Raw genomic sequence first — 23,565 nt, 5'->3', positions numbered from 1 at the left:
ATCACTTTTTTAGGTCCAATATTTAGTATTGGAAAATATATACTAGTTATTACTGTAATATAAATTATAGTTGACTAAAAAAATACATATTAATATTTATAAATTAATAGACATAATTAAAAACTTTATATAACTTTATATAGTAGTAATTTTGAAATTATATTTCATTTATTATTGAATGATAATCATTATGATACTCAATGTAATTACCAAATATGTAATATATTATGAAAAATTTTAAATATAGCAATAAATCTATAATGTTATCTCAAAATTAAATAAATATCAATATTCAATATAAAGTAGTTTTACAAATAATATTACAAATACAACAACAAAAATAATTTTTATAATTTATTCATATAAATAATAATTCATATATTATTTAATTAAACAATATTATTGTTTATTGGATACTATTATTTTATAATTATTTTTGCTTAAGATAATTTTAAAAAAATATATATTTTTCATATAAGCACAATTAAAAAACCAAATAAACTAATTTAAATATAACTAATTGCATCAATTTGTAATTGTATAATTAAATTAAAAATTATATAAAAATTAAAATGCCAACAATTTTATCAACAAGGTTATTTAATTTTGTTTTATTTTTATTAACAAATTAAAACAATACATTTTATTACTGTATAGACAAATAATTAAATTAAATTATTTACTGTTACTAAGTCACAGTATATATCAACTCAAGTAATAAACATATTTCATATAACTATTTATCAAATAAATGACAATTATTTTTTTTCTGTAAATTAAACTAATTGACTAATAGAAAGTAATTAAATAAAATTTAAATTAAAAATTAGATAATAAACTCGGTTGTTTTTAATAAAATAGGATTTCAATAAATAAATGATGAAATATATATAAACTGTATTTATATTGTATATTACTATTTAATTATTTAATTAATTAATTAAAGCGATTCATTTGAAAAGGATTTATATTTGACTCGCTTTTGTGTTGGTTTTTGTTGATCTCTTAAACAAATGGGACAAACATTTAGTTGCGTACAGACAGGTCCGCCACCGAATGTCATCACAAAATATTCCCAAACAGAGGCCGAAAATATTGTACACAAATCATGAACGATGGCTGCTTTGCGGGGATCGACAGAGTTGTGTTGACAAAGAAAATCACAGTTAGTTATTGGTCCGGGATTTGAGAATGTATTGAATCGGTTAACCCATTGTTTTGATACATAGAACTGCTGGGGTGACGGTTCGTTACGGGATAGTCTCATCAGCTCCAGTGCCCGCATACGGCGCTTATTCATCTCATCGGATGATTTACGATAAAACAATACATAAGCGTCACAATTAGCCACCTGTTGAGGTTCAACGGATGTCACATATTGGTCGTCAAACTCGTACCACACCTGGTTGTGCTGATTGAGAGCGTAAGCCGTATAATGACCGGAAGCAGCTGTTCCTAAATGGCAGATAACTGCTACCAAATCGTAAGTTGTCGGCGAATTGTTGTCGCACGCCATATATGAAGATAAATCTAAGCCTATTATAGATAGAGAAAAAATCATTTAAGTAACAATCGATGTCTTAATATTAGATTTAAAAAAAAATTATTATACCATCTAAAGGAAAGGTCACATGTGTTGATATCTTCGACGAATACATTAATTCGTGTCTAAATCTTTTGAGATGAATACTCAAAATTTCCGGCAATTCTAACACTTTTGAATATTTGACACCATTTCTTAATTTATTACACTTTTCACACGAATACATATTATCGCCTCGGAGTTCATCGGCTGAGAAGAATGCACTTAAACAGTCCTGTAATGTAACAGTTGGTCCCAGAATCCAGCCGACAAACCAGTCAAACCAATCCCATATCCAACTATAAATACCCGAAACATTGTCTTTCGTTAAGTCCAACAATGAAATGTTTGATGCATTTAGCGTTTGATTAATATTATTGAATTGGTTGTGTTGTTGTTGTTGTTGTCTAATCATAATTATTTGTTCTCTGCTTGGAATCGGTAGAGACAGATCCTGAAATGTTTCTCTAGTTGTCGATATGTTATCACATTTAAGACATTGTACTGAACTAAGAATTCTTCCGTCAAATATATCTGATATAATACTATGATATTTATTAATATGTTTTATCTTCTTATCGCAAACTGATTGATTTGTTTGACTATCCGTTTGATTGCCAACTGATATATGAAAACTCATGGATGAAGAACCGCCGCTCATCATTGCACTAGTTAGCGATGACGACCCACCACTCTGGACATCGACATCATTATCAACTTCATCGACAATAATAGTATTTGTTTCGTCTAACTGATGGTCACACGAATGTTGTTGATCTAACATATTATTATCATCATCTCTATGGTCAGTGGTCTCGCAATCGCAGTCACCGCCAAACGTACTCTTCTCTGAACTAAGACCTGAATCACAAGTTTCGTAATCGGCATCCGAGTTGCTCTCGGAATCACTACACTCATTATTGTTGTCATTATTGCTAACATCGATGGCAGTATTATTATTATTATTTGTCGGTGAATAATTGCAAAACTTGTATCCGTGTGCCACACATTCGGCATCACTGAAATGTTGGTCTTTCAGTTCTTCGTGCAACTGATCCAGAAAACAGCGCAAAAATTCCTGGGCGTCCTGTTGTGTGTAACCGCGAAACAACGGAAACATTGATTTGATTCCGTGAGAGATACCGGTTGGCACAACATAACTAGCTTTACGATTGTCCCAAATTTCTTTCATTAGACAACTATAGCTTTTGGCGATTCCCGGTTTGCGTACATTCAAGTGACAGTCAAGCATATATCGGCTCAATTGTGGACAATTGGACAACGATTGAAGGGCTGCATTCATATAACACGAGTTTCCTAAGTTCTGCAAACCGGTCAGTCCTCGGGGTCGGGTTTGGCTATCTGTTTAATACATTAAATCAATCAATCAATTATCACTGTTATCGCTTCCCAATTCAACAATTTACCCATTAGTGGCTCCTCATCGTCAGTAGTGTCTTCATCGGTAATATCGGCCACATATACTTCATTCGATAGAATCGTTGACTCATTCGTGATATCACCGGAAATCATCGGTCCATTGATCATACCATTGTGTAAATCGGTTGTTATATCGTTGACTGAATCGGCTGTGGCGGCGATCATATCGTTAGATTTGATGATATTGTCTTCAATGTTGTCAACATCGTCGTCGACTATCACTTCCTTTTGACATTCATAGCACCAGATCCTGAATGTACTTGAATTAAGTGTTAGCCGATGATCAGGATTTTGTCGATAATGATCGGTCGAATGGTCGGCAACTGCTTCGCCACAGCCGGTAAACAGATGGCAACCACGGCTGACGCAAACCCATAGATTAGGTCCGCTTTGGCGACAAACGTGACACGAGTTGCGCACTAATATGTCTTGAGGTGTGAAATGTGATAATTGTTGTCTGTGTGGACAATAAGACATATTCTTCTTCACCGATATATCTTTAACCGCAACTATCACTATCGGGTAACAAATACACACAACAATTAACTAACTAAACAAACAAACAAACAAAAAATGACAACACATTTACTGTATTATTGTTTATTATTATTATTATTATTATTATTATTATTATTATTATTACATAACACACACATACATAACAACATTAAATTTACACTACTATTACTGTACACCTAATAAATGTATACAATATTTATGTACATATAATATACTGTATATAATGTGTTGTCAATTGAAGTACAGTACTGTCTAATTGAATGTATGCTTAAAAAAAAATCCCAATATATTAATAGTATATGTTATGCCATCTAATTGTATATTTTAAATAAATTATATATATTTTGTTAATTTTTCAATTAAAAATGTACATGCTATTTTTTCATAATTTTTTTATTTATTTATTTAAATTATAATAAAAAAAACAAGTTTTTTAACCAAGTTAAATAATAATTTATACACTGTATATTATACCTGTATTATTATTACGTCATACTATATGTACCGTATATTTATGCAAAAAAAAATCCCATATATTTTTTCAGTATATTATTATTATTATTATTATTAATTTATTTATTAAATACTTTAATTTAATAATTTAATAATGTGTTGATTTGATTTGATCAACAAATATGATTACAATTTAGTGTCTATCATACATATATGACCATGATCTTTAACCCTGATAATTAATCTGTATAATATTTACATTTATAATATCAAATAATTATTTTTTTTAAAAAAAATTATTTTAAAAAAACTAATTTATTGATAATATTTTTTGATTGATTGATTAATTTATATTTATTAGCGTACTTTATATAACAGTAGTGTATATTTAAACTGTATATATGTATGACATTTACATACGGTTATTGAAAATCATATGATAATTATTGTTAATGTTTTTAATAATAAGTTAATATATGATAATAACTAAACTTCAATAAACATCAAAACAATTGTTTAGTTTTACAAAATTAAATCATAATTATTATTATAACTTTGTGTATATCCTATGATATAATTACAACAACAAAAAATAATATTAAATAAAATGAGTGGACCCGTAGGTGGTAATCAAGCAATGACGACAACTAGCGGCCAATTGAAAGCCCAAATCGGACCGTCCATTTTGAATGCCGACCTGTCATCGCTGGCCAATGAATGTCATCGATTGTTGGGCTGCGGCGCCGATTATCTGCATTTGGATGTAATGGACGGCCACTTTGTACCCAATCTGACATTTGGTCATCCGATGGTGGCCTCGTTGCGTCGATCGGTGCCCGTAGCCTTGTTCGACATGCATATGATGGTTAGCGAACCGCTTAAGTGGGTACAGGCCATGAGTGACGCCGGTGCCAATCAATACACGTTTCACTACGAGGCCTGCGGCGATGATGACCAGCAAGTGTTTGACTGTATTAGACGGGTACGCGAGGCCAACATGCGGGTCGGACTCGGTATCAAACCTAACACTCCAGTCGATAAGTTGTTCCCGTTTATCGAAGAGTTAGATCTTGTACTTGTCATGACTGTAGAACCGGGATTCGGTAATTGACAATCAATTTTAATGATGATATTTACATGAACTATGATTTCTGACATTTCTATATAACTCTTGTATAACAACAGGTGGACAAAAGTTTATGACCGATATGATGACCAAAGTGGAGACATTGAGACAACGGTATCGCCAATTGGACATTGAGGTCGATGGTGGCGTTTCGCTCGATACGGTTGGCCAGTGCGCCGATGCCGGTGCCAATTGGATTGTTTCGGGAACTGGTATTATCAATGCACCAAATCCTCAGCAAGTGATTAGACAAATGAGAGATGTGGTCAATGAGGCCATCGAAAGGTCACAATTAGATCGTTAATAGAGTTTATATAAAACAAATTTAGTTTTTTTTATATAGATTTGTATATCAAATTATTTTTATAGTTTTTTTTAATTATAATTATGTAATTAAAATATAAATTAAGGTAATAGTCTTTCAATGATATATGATATATATAAATGCATTTATTTTTTTAAAAATTGTGTTAAATTTCAATAATGATCTGTTGATGTAATGATAATTATTTTTTAATATGATATATAGGTTTCTAATAAATAAATAAAATAGTTTGTTATCAATTGAAATTAAAATAAAATAACAAAAAAAAAATCAAATTTAATGTTAATTATTTAGTTTTGCACTAACTATCTATACACTGGTATTAATTGTATGTCTAGTTATTACCGGTATTATTAATATTAGTTTTTTTTAATTTTAGTATTACTAATAAATAAGTTAATTATAAATATCAATAGTAAAGGTATTATTACTATTAATATTATGTACTGTATATTGAATAAGTATAGATATTCATAGTATTAATACACAGTAGATGTCAGTATATGTAATAATACATATTAAATAACGTTTGCTATAAGTAGTTAGTCCCCCGTCTCCCCTCTCCCACATCATTACTAATACACAAGTAATGTATAAAAAAATATAATTACATTTGTCCCCCAAAACTGTGTATAACCTACAACTGTATCAAACGTATTGTATGTTTTTTTTTTTAATATACAGTATATTAAGTATCCTGTATTTGGCTGACTATTGCAGTAATAATACTATAGTATAATACTCTATAGTATTGTACAGTATATATGTTTACACACACTATATGTATGTCTGCTCTCTCTCTCTCTCTCTCTGTCTGTATGTCTATCTCTCACTCAATACAACCATAATATACAGTAAAATACATATAATATATAATAATAATAAAATACGAGTCGTCAGTATTACTGTACTATTGAACGCCATCTTAACCATAACAAAGACCATTGAAGTGTTTGGGTATACAGTAATCAAACACTTTTAATATCAATAACAGATCAATTGGATGTCCAAAAAAGACCCAATATATGATCAGCCAATTGATTATATCAATCAATAGTGTTAAGAGTGTTCATACACTTTGTCTTTAGTGGTTAAACTGATCCATACGTTTAGAGAGAGAGAGAGAAAGAAAAGCATTATAAGTAGTGACGCATTCAATTTGGTCTCAAAAACTAAACACTAATAACAAACCAGTGATGGCGTCGAGCTCTGTGTCGTCGCGATCCGAGTTTATTGTTGGCACCAAATATCGATTGGTCAGGAAGATTGGTTCGGGTAGTTTCGGTGATATCTATTTGGGTATTAATATTACAAATGGCGAAGAAGTGGGCGTCAAATTGGAGTCAATCAAAGCCCGTCATCCGCAGCTGCTCTACGAATCAAAGCTCTATAAGCTATTGCACGGAGGCGTCGGTATTCCACACATCAGATGGTTAGATCCCAATTGATATATACATATTAGATAATAGATTGAATTAATGATTTGTTTTGATTGATTGATTAATTTTATTGATTGTCCTCCCAATAGGTACGGTCAGGAGCGTGACTACAACGTACTGGTAATGGATCTGTTGGGTCCGTCGCTCGAAGATCTTTTCAATTTTTGTTCCCGACGATTCACTATGAAAACTGTACTGATGTTGGCCGACCAGATGATCGGCCGAATCGAGTTTGTCCACAACAAGAATTTCATTCATCGAGACATAAAACCAGATAACTTTTTGATGGGAATCGGCAGACATTGCAATAAATTGTTTCTCATTGACTTTGGTTTGGCAAAGAAGTATAGGGATAACAGAACCAGACAACACATACCCTACAGGGAGGACAAGAACCTGACTGGAACTGCTCGATACGCATCGATTAATGCACATTTAGGTATAGTTTTTTTTATTGTTGTTGTTGTAATTGATACCATAATTTCTAGCAATATGTTCTACCAATTTGTTTAGGCATTGAACAATCTCGTCGAGACGACATGGAATCGCTCGGCTATGTCTTGATGTACTTCAATCGCGGATCGCTTCCCTGGCAGGGACTGAAAGCTGCCACCAAAAAGCAAAAGTATGAAAAGATATCGGAAAAGAAAATGTCGACACCTATTGAGGTGTTATGTAAGGGATATCCCGCAGAGTTTTCAATGTATCTGAACTATTGTCGAGGTTTGCGCTTCGAAGAGGCGCCCGATTACATGTATTTAAGACAATTGTTCAGAATATTGTTCCGAACGCTTAACCATCAATACGATTATATCTTTGACTGGACAATGTTGAAGCAAAAGGCCGCCCAATCGGCCGCACAGTCTGGCGGCTCCTCCTCACAGAACTTAACTCAGACGGGACCCGCTGGCACTCGTTGAACACACACACACACACAAACACACTAACCAATTGATTGAGACCACCAATTGATTGGTTCTTTATCTTTCTTTTTTCTTTCTTTCTCTCTCTCTCTTTCTCTCAGTATCTTCTATTGTATCTATAATTCACTATTAATTATATATTAACTTATATATATTATATATAGATATTTGTCGTTAAAATAATTATCTTTTTTTCAAGTATTGGTTGTCTATTTTCTGCGTTTTAAGACTCAATTAAAATAACAGATTATTGCCATTATTTGAACACCAGAAGTCCAATCAAATAATGACATGATTTTACCACACATTTCTATGATTATAATTATTATTATTTTTTTTTTGTTCAAATAGTTGTTATAAAAGTCACTCATTATTAAACTACATGAATAAGCCATTATTATTATTAATTAATTAATTATTATTATTATAACAAACAAAAAATATTAAATTTTCTTCATTTAATTATAAACAACTAATTTTAGTTAAATGAATATTATTTTTTAAACAAAAAAAACAAATGTAATTAATCGCAATATATATATATATAATTAAGGTAATTATAAAAAGATCTTTAAAAAAACATTAACTGATTTTTATTACTACTAACGGTATTTAAAGTGATATAACTATTGTATAAAATCTTATAATAGTTGATTATTGAAGCCATTTAATGGTAATATCAATATCATTGCCCCTAATAATTGTATCAAATGAATTGCATATATCGGTACTGTTTTTATCGGTAAATTTGCGTCTATTATAGATAAGGTGTATGCGGTAATCGATGAAAAATAACAATTAAATTATCAAATTGATGTATAAATAAGATATTTTACCGTAAAAATGTGATACATATTGCATAATACTAATAAATAAGTGGTACTAAATAATTACCTAAAAAAAAATAAAATAACAAATTGTTTTTGTTGTTGAATGACAAGTGGAAAAATAATTTATTATTCATTTAAAAAAAATATATATATATATACAGTATACTGTATTCTAATGTATAAATAAATATTATAAAAACAAACTTACAATTAATTAATTAAATGGTTAACAATATTTTATAAACATTGAATAAACTACAATATGGTATATATATATATATATATATATATTATTCATTAAGATTTTACTATGATTTGAAGTGAATTATAATAAAAAAGGCACCAATTTTATGATGAAATAAAGGCATTAATTTAAAAAACAAAAACAAATTAACGGCAATATAATGAAAATAGTATCGTAAGTATCGTTAGGTTTAGTAATAATTCATTTTTCTAGTGTTGTTGTTGTTGTTGTTGTTGACGTTACTGGAGGACAATGGTGTGAATGATGTCGACGACGTTTCAAATGAATTACGAGATCGGGTCCGATTCAATACTTGGCGTCGATCTAATAAATTTAATGATAATTTATAGTTAAATGGCTAAACATTACGGTAAAACAAAAGTCATATTAATTACCACTTGGATTAATAGGTCGTTGTTGTCGTTTTCGTTTTGGTTGTGCAAAAGCCGAGCCCGTCTGGAGTCGCTCTAAAAGACTGTCCAAAACGCCCTCTTGTTCTTTACCGATGTCCAGATTGACTCGTTTTGATTGTCTCTCCAGTTTCTCTCGTTCGGCCATTTCTTTAGCTTTGACGGCTCGTCTCATCTTCTCTTCGATCTCTCTCTTCTTTAAGTTTTCATTCTTGGCTTCGATGAACTGATCCTTAAACGACTTGATATCATTGAAGAACTCATCCATTGTGTACTTTTTCTGGTCAAACGAATAATAACGGGCCAACTCTTTATAAAGTCTATCCATTTTGTTGAACATCTGTTCCAATAACTGAAACTTTTCTTTGGCTTCAATCAAAAACTTGGACATAATATCTCCGAATTTGTCTTCAGTGTTCAATGGCTTAAAGATTTTTAGATCCAATTCCAAGTCGTTTATACTTTTTCTCATTGCATTCAAATTTTTTTGTATTTGTTCGGGTGATACTAAATATAATAAAAACAATAATAAATAAATAAAAACAATTGAAATCCAATTAAATTGAATGTCAAACCTCTGGCAGCTTTATCGGTGTGAATAATTTCTTCCCAAAAGTTTTGACAATCGGTATGTTTTTCATCGACAACTTGTGCTAAAAAGTGTAATAATGTTGTCTTATTATCGGCCGCTTTGGTTGAACTGAGTTTCGGTAGAAAACTTATTTCAAAACCAATCGCCTGTGCGTTACGCGATCCGGCGTTCATAAAGTTGCCGATAGCCAGCACTACCTTAACTATGTGTTTGAATTTTGTTGACTTTCTCAGCTCTTCACAGGCAGTCGTACCGTTGACCACATCTGGTTTGATGTCATTAACCGATTCAGCAAATTTCATCTTAAATGATATGGCGTTCAGACGTTTGGTTAAACCTTTAATTGATCCCAACTATACATACGATTAGATAATAAGTATAAATTTAATAAATCAATCACTATATACTGTATATTACGATAATTACAATATAATTAACATAATTAAGACTTACAGTTAGTGCAAACTTTTCTGCTTCATGAAGACTATCGATTTCACAGCGAGACTCCTCAAGACGTAACAGTTGGTCGTGTGGTGGAAGATATCGAAGTATTTGCTGTAATATTGTTTCACTCAAGTCTTCCTCATTCACTGATATTATATGGTTCTTGAGTTCATCGGCAGACATTTTAACTGAGCTCAAGAGTATCACTAAAACAATAGCAAATAGTGGTTAAGTAATAGACTTTAAAAAACATGATTTATTAATTAAATACTTAGATTTTGTGCCGTTTTGTGATCGAGAACTTTGAGTTCTTTGGTCTTTTTGGTTGTCATAACTCTATCACTAGTATTTGATACTTCTTTTTGTATTCTTGCCTTTGGATCAGATGAAAACTGTTGTGCCAATGAATCAAAGACATCGTCGCCAACCAATTGTTCATCGCTTTTGACTTCAATCCAAATGGAGTCTTCGCATACTTTAGTTGGTGTCAACTGTAAAAAAAAGTATTATAACATTATTTTCAAATATTTTTCTAATATATGCTAAATATAAATATATTGAAAAAACCTTCTTCCAGTTTGGTTTCTTAAGCGGTGTCTTGGGTTCATATTTTTTACGCTTTATATCATAAGGAAACTCAATTTGGTTGGCGTTGACCATCGGTTGAAAACCAAACGGCATTCCAGGAGGTGGTGGCGGCGGCGGTCCACCCATTCCTGGTAAAGGAGGCGGGGGTGGAGGTCCTCCAGACATAGGTAGTGGAGGTGGTGGCGGTGGACCGCCACCTGGCAATGGAGGTGGCGGCGGAATACCAAAACCAGCCATTCCTGGTAGTGGCGGAGGCGGAGGAATATTAGAAGCACCGGGTAGTGGAGGTGGCGGCGGTGGAGGAATGCCTACACTAGGCTTTGGCTTTTCTTTAGTATCCTTTTGATTACTTTCCAATTGTTGTAGTCTTGTCTGCAACTGTTGTACTTTAGCTTCACTTTCTTCTTTGGCAGTCAACGCTTCTTCAAGTTTTTTGTTCAGTTCAGAGCTAATCTTGTCCTCTTCTTCCTTTGATCGCTCTACTATATGATCGATAACGTAATCGACTTCTATTTTGAATCGCTTGTTGTGTCTGAAATCGGGATCCACTCCATTCCTGTGTAACACTATTTGCGAAACACATTCTTCAATTAGTCGATAATAAGCAGGTCTTTAAATTAAGAATCAATACTATTTAAAACATTTATTTTTGATTAACATTTAATTGCAATAACTCTTACCGAGAATATGCATCGTCTCTGATAAGTAAAAGGTGTTGAAAAATTGACAACAGATGACTATCAGCCGTTGTATTGGAAACACTATTTTTTATTAGATGGTAACAGTCATCCATGTCTTCTAACTCGAATCGGATGTTTTCATAACGTTGTGTCAACTCTTCAAAGTCCTCATCCTTGGCATTGTTGAACACATTAATCATATCGATTAACTTGTCGTTCGCAGTCTTCGTTAACAAACCCTTGAGCATCACTACTGGCATCTCTTCGGACTCATTGTGCGGTTGAATCAATGGTAAGAGTGAATTATCCCAAAGATCATAGAAACCGTTTCTGAAAAACTCGTTCCTTAAATGCATTCTGAAGTCAAAGTCGTCGTTGTTGGTGATGAGTGCGTTAATCAATTGCATACACGCCAACCGTAACGATACGTTGGAAGTGTTTCGCATCCCTTCGATAATCGGTCCAAAACGGTTGTCGTTGTTATTGTTGATTTCGGAACAAATGGTCATCGCTTCCAGTACTTTGTCGTGACCATTGATGCCATCTTTGTTGACGAGACAAAGTGCAGCCAACATCTCGGCCACTTCGCTCATCACTGTTTGTAGATTAGGGTCTAGAGATCGGGCCAGTATTGTTAGGGCTTCGTTGTGTTCAAATACTTGATTAAATCCGGCCTTTAATTAAAAAAATACAATATATTTAGTAAAACATCTCAATTATTGTCCCATAAAAAGACAAACTAACCGTATTATTCATCAAAGCCTTCAAGCATTTGATGCATTCGTGTTGTACTTTATTGGCCTGTCGTGCGATTGACGAACTCTGCGACTGATAGCAGTTGTTCAGCAACGACAACAAACATTGAAGGCCTTGGTTTTGGCCGAATTGTTTGACCCAAGAAACGGGTTTATTGGTCAGTTCAATACGTAACGATTCGATACATCGGTAAAGCTTATCGCTGTTGATGTCGGTGTTCTCCTGAATATACTTTACGTAATCGGTTGGCGACACAAATCTCGACCGACTGGTCGTATTTGAGGCAAATTTTTGTTTAAAATGTGAGCCAAGCATTGTTTTCTTCTGTTCGATTGGCATAGCTCTCAATGGATGCTTCTTCTCTTCGTTTAGATTCATGTCATCCTTTTTTTGTTAGAAACAAATTGAATCAATTAATAAATTTATTGACAAATTAAACAAAAATAACACATACAAGCATTGATTCAAATTGACTGTTAATATCATCATCGGTTAGCTGATCCAAATTGGGTAACGACAAGTGTCGGTCATCGCTGGCCATCATCATAGACTGTGATTCGTACGAATGATGTGTCATCTCTTCACTGTTTGGTCTGCTGTGATACGAGTGATGACTTTGGTTGGCTGTTGGCTGAAGATGATGTGTCTGTATTGCCGCCGCCGCCGATAGTCTTGACAAACCATTGTTATCGTAGCCGTCATAAGCCGTGGTGTTAACGCTATCGCGTGCCGACACGTGTTGATGATGATGTCCACCGTTGTTGTTGTTGTTGCTGTTCTTGTTTTTCGACTTGAATACCGTCTGAACACTACCGGCCAACACATCCTGCTGGTGATGATGAAGACAACAACAATCATAACCAATCAATTCATATACACAAACAAAAAACTAAAGACAATCATCACTTACCAACTTATTCTTCTTGTTCTTCTTGTCCTTAGACTTGAAATCACTCATTGTTTTTTGATTTTTGCAATAATTTTGATTTTATGGTAATTTCATTAAAAAAATATTTAAAAATATTTAAAATCTTTTTTATATCAAAAAAAATTTTATCACATATTATACTGAATTGAATGTAATAACAATTTATAAGGTGTGTATCAAAACAACAAAAAATATATCAATTGATAAAAAAAATATTATTATTATTAGGAAATCAACTGACGATATAAAAAAACATTGAATTTTCAGAAAAATAAAGTATTAATTAATTATTATTATATGATATTATATCATATCATATATTATGTGTATGTATTGTATTAGTGGGTCATTCATGTAATATCCGCATTGATTATGTATATAATAAATGTCAAACACTGTATACAGTGTATTATGTCATGTATTAATAATTTTGATTACAGTCTAATCATATAAATACATATCTTTTATATGATATATCAATATTTAATAATAATAATAATAATAATAATAATAATAGTACCCAATGTTAAATAATTGATTCATTATATGACAAATAATAATAATAATATAAACATGCAAAAATTATAACAAAAAATTATTTATACAATATTATTTAATATAGTAGTCATACAATTACTGTATTTTCATAATGTCAGTTGCTACATTTATTTGAATAAAGTACTATTGATATTATGATATACATGTAAAAGCATATGAGATTTGTAACAAAAACATTGTAACAAAATATTTTTTTGGCAAATGCTGTCACATATATGATAGTATAGTGTTTATTGAATAGTATTTAAAATAGTAATAACTTTGATATACGATATGTGGCACTGATTGTTGTGATTATTATTATTATATTATTATTATTACTTAAACTGACATTTCATATACAGTTTGTATGCAATATATGACTTGACTTTTATTTGCATAAATCATATCATATCATCGTATTATCGTATCAATGGCCGGATCAGCTCTACGGCGACTAATGGCCGAATACAAACAGCTTACACTTAATCCGCCGGAAGGCATAATTGCCGGTCCAATAGATGAGGAAAACTTCTTTGAATGGGAAGCACTGATCACTGGTCCAGAGGGTACCTGTTTTGATGGCGGAGTTTTCGCTGCGCGGCTAACCTTTCCCAATGACTATCCATTATCGCCGCCGAAGATGCAGTTTACGTGCGATATGTTTCATCCGAATATCTATCCGGACGGTCGGGTATGCATATCGATACTACATGCGCCCGGCGACGACCCGATGGGCTACGAATCAAGTGCCGAACGTTGGTCACCGGTTCAATCGGTCGAAAAGGTATTGTTGTCGGTGGTGTCGATGTTGGCCGAACCTAACGACGAAAGCGGGGCTAATGTAGACGCGGCCAAAATGTGGCGCGAAGATCGGACACAATTTGAACGCATAGCTCAACAATTGGTCAGAAAATCACTGCAAATCAATTGATTGATTGTTTTTTTAAATATCATATTTGATATGTTTTTCTTTAAGATTTATATGTTTAGTATATATAAGTTATAATAATAATTTAGATTATATGTTAATTATATATATATATTGTATATGATATACCATTTTATTTAGGTATTTATCTATAATAATATGTATTCAATATAATATTTATATAAATTTTTAATATTTTTTTAATTTTATCGTTTTATCAATATATTACAAAATACAGTATTTTCTCAAATTTTGTTTGCATTGATGTTATCATTAGTTATTAGTTGTTGTTGTGATTGTTGTCTTTGATGTATCTTTTTATGTGTCGACAAATTACCCGAACTGTTGCCCCTATAGTCACATCCGGGCCAATGGCAAACCCATCGTTTACTATTCAAATGGCAATCGCGATGTTTTTGGTAATCAAGTTTTCTACGAAATCTTTTACCACAGTCCGGCCACTGGCACTCAAACGGTAGTTCACCGGTATGTATACGCTGATGGGCCACATATTCACCCTTACGATTGGTCTGATAGTCACAACCGGGCCATTGACAGCTCCTATATGTTTGTCTATATATGATATTATGGACAGTCTTTCTATGGAATATACGTTGATTTGGTTTGAAAAACCATTGATCGCATCCATCGAAACCACATTTAAATGTTTTAATCATTGAATGCATAGCCATCTTATGTATGACAAGTACTCTCTCAGTGGTATACGATTTGTTGCATTCAGAGCACTGGTATGTCTGACGATTTTCTGTATGAATTATGGTATGTCTATCGTATGAAAACTTTTTGTTGAACGTCTTTCCGCAACCAGAATATCGACAAACGTATAGTTTTGGATTATAATGAGAGATAACTAAATGTTTTTTAAGTCGACCTTCGGCTGTGAATTGTCGGCCACAGTCGCCAATGGGACACAAATAGCATTTGTTTTTCTTAGTCTTCAGTTGTGATTTATAATTGTGATTACCATTTGATTGATCGTCTGATTTGTCACATCTATCATCGCTTAAGATCTTATCGAAACGTTTTGTCGATTTTCTAGTTGTTATCATTGATTTCTTTATCCTATGACTTGTGGTTTTGGGCAACTGTTTAGTCGATGACTTGTCAGTCGTCGGACTGTCCATCGATGATAACTCATCGACCAATTGGTCATTATATTGTGATCGACAATCAACTAAATCTGTACAACTATTTCTTGTTGACTCTTGATTGTCAATCGTCATGTTGTGTATCAATGATTGTTTTTCATCGATATTATCAATAGTTTTGTTGTCTACTAATTGCTCTAATGTTTTCCACACTTTTATATCTTCTCTGGCAATAAGTGTTTCATATTTGCTGTATATTGAAGTCAAATGTTTTTGCATATCATTGAAAAGTTTAAGATATTTATGGACAAACATTAACTCATTAGTTAGTCTTGTATTTTCAGTGATCAGTTCATCAAACAGATCGTTGATATAAATGCAAACCATGGCATCACTTGTAGCCATCATTTATTAATATATATCATATATAATAAATTGAAAAATTATAATAAATTATAATATATTGTTATCTGTATATATATGTTATGATTAAATGTATCAATTATTTATAGGTTAACAATACATTACAGCATATGTAATGACAATTATTACACTGTATTAAGAAAATGTCATTTTTATTAAATATTAAAACACATTATATTAAAACTTTTATATAAAAAATAATAATAATGAATGAATGAAATATTATTGAAATATGAGAAATACATCTAAATATTAATACTTTTAAATAAAAATTATTCATATAATTATTATATGAATAAAAACATTTTTTTTTATATAAAATTATATTATAATATATGCGATATAATTATTAATTTATAAGGATATATAAAAAAACAAAAATTATTAATTTAAAATTCAATGTACTTTTCAAAAACATTAATGTATTTTCTATGTTAACACCAATCATATGGCAAAACATAAACAAACAGTTGTTACTACTGTACTATACATTGAATGTATTATTACATTGTATATGATTTTTCTAATGCTATAGTTATTGTGTGTTTACTAGTGTTGTGCCAAATAAGTGCATAACAAGTGAATGCCTTATTTGGATTGTAATCTAAATAACTGTTTTAAGAAAGTCTTTGAAAATACTTTATTTTAAAAAAAAGTTATTAAATTATTTTTAGTAAATATTATAAATTTAATTATATTTATATATATATATTTAAAAATTATTAGTATTATAATCACCTAATTGTGTTCAATATATATATAACTATGGATGATATATTCAATTGGTGTAGAGATGGTAATACATTTCAAGTAAGAGTTTGGTTGGACGACACCACCCATGACATGAACCAGGGGTAAGACCTCAACTGTTTTAGTTATTTGTCGACCAATTTATCTGATAATTGCTAAAGTATTTGTCATTTTAATTAACATCAGTGATGATCACGGCTTTAGTCCGCTTCATTGGTCGGCTTTTGCCGGTCGGGTGGCTTTAGTTGATCTGTTGATAACGAAAGGCGCCCGTATTAACGCCACTAATATGGGCGACGATACGGCACTTCATTTGGCCGGAGCTCACGGACACAAGGATGTGGTCCATCTGTTGTTGCGACACAAGGCCGACGTGAATGCGGTCAATGAACACGGAAACACACCGCTACACTACGCCTGCTTCTGGGGCTACCAACACATTGCTGAACAATTGATCACTGCCGGTGCTCTCACCAACATTACCAACAAGTATGGCGAAACACCGTTAGACAAGTGCAAGGGTCAGATGCATCAGAGACTGCACGAATTGGCCACTGAATTGGGACAAGAATTGACCAAAAAAATACCGTATAAGTCGCAGTCCTGGTTGGGCACTAAGTCGCGATCGCGTGACGCCACTCTATCCCGCTATTCGGGACTCAGTCTCAATGAATTGCATTTACAGCACAAGATATCGAACAGTCCATCGGGAGAGACGTGGAAAGGTGTTTGGCAGCGAAATAATAGCGAAATATGTGCCAAATTTGTGGCCGTCGTCGGCGAAATGGCTGCCAGAATACCCAGAGATTTCTCTGAAGAGTATCCAAGACTTCGTATCTTTTCTCATCCAAATGTACTGCCAGTCATCGGTTGTGTCAATTCACCGCCCAATTTGGTTGTTGTCAATCAATATATGCAATACGGAAGCCTTTATCAAGTATTACATGAGGGCACAGGTATTGTTGTCGACACACATAAAGCACTCAAGTTTGCCATCGATATTGCCAGAGGAATGGCATTCTTGCACACACTTAATCCACTCATTCCTCGCCTTTATTTATCATCCAAACACGTTATGGTATGCTATTTACAAGACATTTAATTGTAAGAGTTTTATTAATTGTAATCTAATGATTCAAACGGATTAGATTGACGAAGACATGACGGCCCGTATCAATATGGCCGACGCCAAGTTCTCGTTTCAGGAGCGCAACAAAGTCTATAATCCTGCCTGGATGGCACCCGAAGCCCTACAGAAAAAACATACCGACATCAATGTCAAGACGGCCGATATGTGGTCGTTCGCTGTACTACTATGGGAACTGTCCACACGTCAGGTGCCGTTCGCCGATATGTCGCCAATGGAAATGGGAATGAAAGTGGCACTCGAAGCACTCAGGGTTACTATACCTCCCGGTATATCACCGCAAATGTCAAGACTTATCAGAATTTGTATGAATGAAGAGCCGGGCAAACGGCCATCATTTGATCAGGTGATCCCTATATTAGACAAAATGAAACAGTCTTGAGCTATATTGTGTGCCAACCAAACCAAACCACTAGTTATAATTGACATTTTAAAATAATAATCAAAAAACTAATCATTTTATATATTATGTTATTTTAATTGAAAAAATATAATTACCGTATAAACCCGCAAATAGCCCCCCATGGCCATATGGGGCTATATGTGGAAATGTGGGCAATAAGTGAAAAATAGCCCCCCACCAAAAGTTGATTTGAATAAAATCACAAATAGCCCCACTATCGAAAATATTGTAGTTTTTTTTGAATGTGTATATACCCCCTCATGCCATCTATTGACCGGTCATGTCTAAACTAAAACTATTAATTATAATAAACTGTAAATTTTAAGTTTTTTAAAATAATTTTTCAATTCAATGCTATTATAGTGTATTTAAATGCTTTGTTTAATAAATGTTGTTAACATTATTTATGTTATGACCGATATATATGTATGACTAAATGACTGTATGACTGTATGACTGTATGACTACATGACTATGTATGACATCATCACTATGTATGACTGTATGACTGTATGACTGTATGACTACACGACTGTATGCCTACGTAACTATGTATGACCTCATGTATGACTGCATTACTATATGTATGACTATAGAAACGATTCCTTTTCCTGTTATACATTCAGGCACTCCATTGTTGTTGTCATCAAAGTTATTACCACTTCACGTGAGCAATGACTGAACAAATCAAATACTTTGATTCATCTGATCGGTCGAATTATGTCGTAAGTGCTGAACACATCAATTCCCACAATTGTCAACATTATCTCATCACTGGTTATAAAATGTGATTATGGATGTGGTGCGGGGTTCCCATTAATAGACCGGTCATTACATTTGGCCATTTGTGGATCAGTTCTCTGTGAGCGCTTCAAGTTTTCGATTAATGAGTTCCCTGTTCACCACTGATATTTTTGTTGGAACAAGCACGGATAGCTAAAGAAATTGAAGATCGACAGGTGGCCACTGAAAATCCCAATCAAACAATTGAATTGGCTGAACAGCCCGCCGGCCCGTCAAATGAAGCAATCATACAGATCGATGACCCGTCAAATGAAGACATCTATCAGATCGATGGCCCGCCATATGAAGACATCAATAAGATGGCTGACTCGTAAAATGATGCCACAAATCAGATCGATGGCACGTCAATTGCTGACACCAATCAAATCGATGACATCGTTATTTATTTATGCGGCCATAATAGCCATGGATTTAGTTCTTGTTAACTACCCGGATAACCGTTTGAGAAACAAAACAGCTTTCGTGACGCCATGATCTTATTGTTAGTCGTGTCCGTCAATCAGCATTTGCCGATCTTCTACAGACAGCCGGTCCTCAAGTCAACGATTTTATAAACGCCAACAGACCGGTCATTACGGCCAACATTTCAAGAATTTGTTTTAAGTTCAGAAATCGGTATTATTAACTGATACTTACCGTACAATACTTGTAATAAATAATTTCCCGATAATTCATATTTTTTTCATTATTAATAATTTATGCAATACATTTAAAAATATTTTTTTCTATATTATTTAAAATTATTTGATTTATAAATATTTAAAATTATTTGATTAATAAATGTTTTATTTTATTTATTTAATACATAATCCGTATAACAATCATAGCTTATTACACATCATTACATATTTTTTTATTTATTAGACCGATCTTATATATATAACCCTTTCCCCAATCGTTCCTTCCCCCACGACTTCACATATAGCCCCAGTAGGGGGGCTATATGTGAAAAATAGCCCCCTACCAAATTTTGATTTTAAAATTTTAAAAAACCGTCAGGGGGGGCTATATGCGGGTCTATACGGTATTATTAATCATTAACTTATTAATAATATTTTACTGTATCAAAACAATTATGTTAAAACCTATTAAATTATGATAAATTAAAACAAAATAAATAACAATTTATATTTAAAATACGAGTGAATTCAATGAGCGTTCAATTATATCTCTACCGACACTGTCGTACAACTGTCCTCCGGCGAGAAACTCTTGACTTAACTCTCTGTACGTAATGGCAATCCTGCGGCTAGTAATGTCTTGACGGGCAATAGCGTGTTGGTATACATAGCGGGCATCGCCCGACACCACCACCAATGACCGTTGCGGTAGATCTACACGTATAACAAACTGATCTGTCGTGATGTTGTCGTATGATGGCTTGGATAGTGTCAACACTGTCGGTGATAGCAGATTAACAGTGACCAGTCTCGGACCCCATAGCCAGGTGTCGTCGAAATGCATATCAATTGACGAACCATTTTCGGGACAATACTCCAAATGACAGACTTCGACGGCAACAAAGTCGTTGAGTACAGTCTTATCGGTTACCGATTGTTTCATTTGAGACATGAGCTCAACATCAAAGTGTGGTAAACCAGTGAATTGATTGATCCGTACTTTTTGTTTCTTAAAGTTTACTTTTGGTCCAAAATCTTGTTTGCGTCGACCGGACTGTGAGTCACACCACTCGATGCCATCGATGACATCAACTAATCCTAACTCTTGTTCGGCACTTATTATATCATTTACAACATATAGACCATCGATGCGGACATAATCGACATCAATGGTCAACGATTTCATACAGTGTTGTTGATGTTGATTGTGATCAACAAGTGATTGAACAAATGCTTTGTCCCGACATTTACCGCAATAGACATACAATTGATTAGTAGTATTGGTTTCAATTGGTTTTCGGTCATCACATCGGCCACAACTTCTGATGCCTTTACAAACACACTGTTTGTTTGACATTATATTTATGTAAAACTGTTAGACATTGTGTCTTAAATAACAATAAACTATAACTAATGTATAAATAAGTAATGATTTGTTAATGGATTACATAATCATTGATAGATAAATACTGTACTAAACAATGTGTGCAATACTAGTGTATATGTAATGTATATTATATAAAAAACAATAGCAAACGCACCACAAACACATAGATTACACTTAATATATACAGACAAAAATACATAATATGTTTTTTTATAAACTCCGCCCCCTAAGCATTATATTTAATAATATTACGCGCATATACTTAGACTAATGTGTCATTTTTATGTCATTATCATTAATGAGATTTTTGTTGTTCACATATATAATAACATTTTATTGAATAAAGTTATAACAATAATAATACTGTAGTAATAACCCCACCCCACCACCCCCTGTACACTAACAGTAATAATACATAAAAATATTATGTAACGTTTTTTATGAGTTGTGATATGAAAAATGCATTGCATATAAATTTACTGTACTATTAATACTATTACCGCCACTATTTGAACATTAAATATACTGTAAATGTTTTTAAATATAGAAAGTATTAATTATTTTATATTATTAGCTCATATTCTAAACATATATTATATTTTAATTAAAATAATATTAATTATAAATAAAACTCATTTATAGAAAAAAAACTAATCATATATTTTAGATTTTTAATTTTTCTATGAAATATCTATATAAACAAAATTTATATAAACTATTAATTATTATTTTTTTAATACAAAAAATTACTATCAATAAAATGATAAAGTAATCAAATGACTTAAAAAAGTTATTTTTTGTTAGACGTAAAATATTTTAATCAAAATAATTTCAATTGAAATATAGAGTATTTTTTAAAAATACTAAAACAATATTTATTGAAATATTAAATTATCGTTAATTAAGTTTAATAAAATAAGTAAAAATTAGACTATTTAAATTGTCCAATTAATTATGGTATAGTATTAAAAAATTAAAGCCAAAATGTTGTTATTAATTAAATGTTAAAATTTTTATTTAATAAAAAATAATACATTTAATTACATTTATATTTTGCATATTTGAAACATGATTGTTAAGTGAATTAAATATATTATTAATTAAGTGCATTAAATAATATACAGTAGATATCTTTATACAGTAATATACCTGTATATGTAACAGTATAAAGATACTATTGTGAATCAAAATAATATCAACTAAATTACGGTAATAAAAATTGAATAAAAAATACAATACATATAGTAAGTGCAATATGTGCAATACATTGTATATAATGTATAATTATTATTTTAATTAAAAATCAAATCTTAATTATAATTAAAAAATTGTTTAGACATACTAAACATTGTGATTTACAGTAAATTATAGTGAATATATATATAAAAAAAATTATAATAGATTTTCCATTGTTTCTATTCAATTACTAATCAGTTGACAAAACTGAGGCCTTTAATATAAAACCAGTTGAGAATGCTAGAAAGCATTACCAAAAACAAATTTTTATTCCGTAAATTACTTGTTTTCGTCATATTATAAACAATATATTTATTCCTAATAACCATTAGTCCATATGAGTCATTATATTATATTATATATATAAACGCGTTAATTGACAATTTTCATGACAAAGTATTTATATTGAAACAATATATTTGATTTTTTGGTAATGCAATATTTCTGATGATGTAATTGTATATTTATAATGATTTATAGATCATTTTATAATATATTAATTTATTGTTAGAATTAACTATTTATATGTTTAACTTAAATTTTAACAACAAACTCATATTTTAAATTTATCGACCATTTTCTTTGTTCCTGAAGAGATAAAAATTTTAATTCTGATTTCTATACCTTACTTTTGATACTTAATTAAATCAAAATTAAAATTTTTAACCAAAATTTTTTATACTTTAGTCGCCATTTTGTTTCGGAAGAGATATTAAAATTTTAATTCTGATTCATATACCTTTCTTATAATGCTTCATTCAAATCTAAACTTAATAAAAAAATTTCTAAAATTTTTTTTTACTTTGGCCGCCATTTTCTCTATGTTCCCAAAGAGATATCAAAATTTTAATGCATATTTCTTCAGCTTGTTTTTGATGCTTTATTTAAATCTATACTTAATAAAAAAATTTCTAAAATTTTTTTTACTTTGGCCGCCAT

The 23,565-nt window shown here is 31.8% G+C and overlaps 8 protein-coding genes across 9 annotated transcripts; 4 read left to right on the top strand and 4 right to left on the bottom strand.

Moving 5' to 3' along the window:
- Positions 1 to 921: 921 nt before the first annotated feature.
- On the bottom strand, positions 922 to 3,626 carry LOC128960766 (ubiquitin carboxyl-terminal hydrolase 33-like). The gene is made up of 3 exons (XM_054306898.1): positions 3,010 to 3,626; positions 1,613 to 2,944; positions 922 to 1,536 (listed from the first exon to the last, which is right to left on the bottom strand). The coding sequence occupies exons 1-3, from the start codon at positions 3,497 to 3,499 to the stop codon at positions 941 to 943; spliced, it is 2,418 nt and encodes an 805-aa protein (XP_054162873.1). The 5' UTR covers positions 3,500 to 3,626; the 3' UTR covers positions 922 to 940.
- Positions 3,627 to 4,438: 812 nt separating this feature from the next.
- Positions 4,439 to 5,424, top strand: LOC128960731 (ribulose-phosphate 3-epimerase-like). Its single transcript, XM_054306861.1, has 2 exons — positions 4,439 to 5,097; positions 5,180 to 5,424. The coding sequence occupies exons 1-2, from the start codon at positions 4,602 to 4,604 to the stop codon at positions 5,422 to 5,424; spliced, it is 741 nt and encodes a 246-aa protein (XP_054162836.1). The 5' UTR covers positions 4,439 to 4,601.
- Positions 5,425 to 6,245: 821 nt separating this feature from the next.
- On the top strand, positions 6,246 to 8,230 carry LOC128960759 (casein kinase I). Its single transcript, XM_054306892.1, has 3 exons — positions 6,246 to 6,877; positions 6,974 to 7,323; positions 7,398 to 8,230. The coding sequence occupies exons 1-3, from the start codon at positions 6,642 to 6,644 to the stop codon at positions 7,802 to 7,804; spliced, it is 993 nt and encodes a 330-aa protein (XP_054162867.1). The 5' UTR covers positions 6,246 to 6,641; the 3' UTR covers positions 7,805 to 8,230.
- A 733-nt stretch (positions 8,231 to 8,963) lies between these two features.
- On the bottom strand, positions 8,964 to 13,346 carry LOC128960758 (protein diaphanous homolog 2-like). Of its 2 annotated transcripts, none has more exons than XM_054306890.1 (10): positions 13,262 to 13,346; positions 12,806 to 13,180; positions 12,340 to 12,735; positions 11,596 to 12,269; positions 10,895 to 11,525; positions 10,599 to 10,818; positions 10,337 to 10,533; positions 9,867 to 10,236; positions 9,277 to 9,798; positions 8,964 to 9,205 (listed from the first exon to the last, which is right to left on the bottom strand). In XM_054306890.1, the coding sequence occupies exons 1-10, from the start codon at positions 13,307 to 13,309 to the stop codon at positions 9,072 to 9,074; spliced, it is 3,567 nt and encodes a 1,188-aa protein (XP_054162865.1). In that variant the 5' UTR covers positions 13,310 to 13,346; the 3' UTR covers positions 8,964 to 9,071. The 2 variants fall into 2 exon arrangements, with proteins under 2 accessions (XP_054162865.1, XP_054162866.1); XM_054306891.1 differs by having other exon boundaries at positions 12,806 to 13,177.
- An 811-nt stretch (positions 13,347 to 14,157) lies between these two features.
- On the top strand, positions 14,158 to 14,750 carry LOC128960732 (ubiquitin-conjugating enzyme E2 G2). Its single transcript, XM_054306862.1, has one exon. The coding sequence runs from the start codon at positions 14,250 to 14,252 to the stop codon at positions 14,748 to 14,750; it is 501 nt and encodes a 166-aa protein (XP_054162837.1). The 5' UTR covers positions 14,158 to 14,249.
- A 134-nt stretch (positions 14,751 to 14,884) lies between these two features.
- On the bottom strand, positions 14,885 to 16,261 carry LOC128960740 (zinc finger protein 813-like). Its single transcript, XM_054306871.1, has 2 exons — positions 15,128 to 16,261; positions 14,885 to 14,896 (listed from the first exon to the last, which is right to left on the bottom strand). Exons 1-2 carry the CDS (start codon positions 16,259 to 16,261, stop codon positions 14,885 to 14,887), a joined length of 1,146 nt encoding a protein of 381 aa, XP_054162846.1.
- Positions 16,262 to 17,031: 770 nt separating this feature from the next.
- On the top strand, positions 17,032 to 18,676 carry LOC128960761 (integrin-linked protein kinase homolog pat-4-like). The gene is made up of 3 exons (XM_054306894.1): positions 17,032 to 17,133; positions 17,216 to 18,107; positions 18,178 to 18,676. Exons 1-3 carry the CDS (start codon positions 17,045 to 17,047, stop codon positions 18,556 to 18,558), a joined length of 1,362 nt encoding a protein of 453 aa, XP_054162869.1. The 5' UTR covers positions 17,032 to 17,044; the 3' UTR covers positions 18,559 to 18,676.
- LOC128960762 (DNA N6-methyl adenine demethylase-like) lies at positions 18,461 to 21,473 on the bottom strand. Its single transcript, XM_054306895.1, has 2 exons — positions 20,559 to 21,473; positions 18,461 to 18,529 (listed from the first exon to the last, which is right to left on the bottom strand). The coding sequence occupies exons 1-2, from the start codon at positions 21,358 to 21,360 to the stop codon at positions 18,519 to 18,521; spliced, it is 813 nt and encodes a 270-aa protein (XP_054162870.1). The 5' UTR covers positions 21,361 to 21,473; the 3' UTR covers positions 18,461 to 18,518.
- Positions 21,474 to 23,565: the final 2,092 nt, after the last annotated feature.

This window comes from Oppia nitens, unplaced genomic scaffold (assembly GCF_028296485.1).
Source record: "Oppia nitens isolate AA-2021 unplaced genomic scaffold, nextdenovo-longstitch-racon4-pilon3 scaffold52_pilon_pilon_pilon, whole genome shotgun sequence".
In the NCBI taxonomy this organism is placed as follows: domain Eukaryota; kingdom Metazoa; phylum Arthropoda; class Arachnida; order Sarcoptiformes; family Oppiidae; genus Oppia; species Oppia nitens.
The sequence above is the reverse complement of the archived record's forward strand: the minus strand, read 5'-3'. Positions and strand labels throughout refer to the sequence as shown.

Bases quoted from the DNA above. Each gene is read 5' to 3' on its own strand.
- LOC128960766 (XM_054306898.1), bottom strand. From the start codon at position 3,499: ATGTCTTATTGTCCACACAGACAACAATTATCACATTTCACACCTCAA. The intron at 2,945-3,009 runs GTAAATTGTTGA...TGTATTAAACAG, and splicing joins CGATGAGGAGCCACTAATGG to ATAGCCAAACCCGACCCCGA. The intron at 1,537-1,612 runs GTATAATAATTT...TATCTATAATAG, and splicing joins TGTGACCTTTCCTTTAGATG to GCTTAGATTTATCTTCATAT.
- LOC128960731 (XM_054306861.1), top strand. From the start codon at position 4,602: ATGAGTGGACCCGTAGGTGGTAATCAAGCAATGACGACAACTAGCGGC. The intron at 5,098-5,179 runs GTAATTGACAAT...GTATAACAACAG, and splicing joins GACTGTAGAACCGGGATTCG to GTGGACAAAAGTTTATGACC.
- LOC128960759 (XM_054306892.1), top strand. From the start codon at position 6,642: ATGGCGTCGAGCTCTGTGTCGTCGCGATCCGAGTTTATTGTTGGCACC. The intron at 6,878-6,973 runs GTTAGATCCCAA...TCCTCCCAATAG, and splicing joins GGTATTCCACACATCAGATG to GTACGGTCAGGAGCGTGACT. The intron at 7,324-7,397 runs GTATAGTTTTTT...CAATTTGTTTAG, and splicing joins ATCGATTAATGCACATTTAG to GCATTGAACAATCTCGTCGA.
- LOC128960758 (XM_054306890.1), bottom strand. From the start codon at position 13,309: ATGAGTGATTTCAAGTCTAAGGACAAGAAGAACAAGAAGAATAAGTTG. The intron at 13,181-13,261 runs GTAAGTGATGAT...CATCATCACCAG, and splicing joins AGAACAAGAAGAATAAGTTG to CAGGATGTGTTGGCCGGTAG. The intron at 11,526-11,595 runs GTAAGAGTTATT...CTTAATTTAAAG, and splicing joins AGAGACGATGCATATTCTCG to ACCTGCTTATTATCGACTAA.
- LOC128960732 (XM_054306862.1), top strand. From the start codon at position 14,250: ATGGCCGGATCAGCTCTACGGCGACTAATGGCCGAATACAAACAGCTT.
- LOC128960740 (XM_054306871.1), bottom strand. From the start codon at position 16,261: ATGGCTACAAGTGATGCCATGGTTTGCATTTATATCAACGATCTGTTT.
- LOC128960761 (XM_054306894.1), top strand. From the start codon at position 17,045: ATGGATGATATATTCAATTGGTGTAGAGATGGTAATACATTTCAAGTA. The intron at 17,134-17,215 runs GTAAGACCTCAA...AATTAACATCAG, and splicing joins ACCCATGACATGAACCAGGG to TGATGATCACGGCTTTAGTC. The intron at 18,108-18,177 runs GTATGCTATTTA...CAAACGGATTAG, and splicing joins TATCATCCAAACACGTTATG to ATTGACGAAGACATGACGGC.
- LOC128960762 (XM_054306895.1), bottom strand. From the start codon at position 21,360: ATGTCAAACAAACAGTGTGTTTGTAAAGGCATCAGAAGTTGTGGCCGA.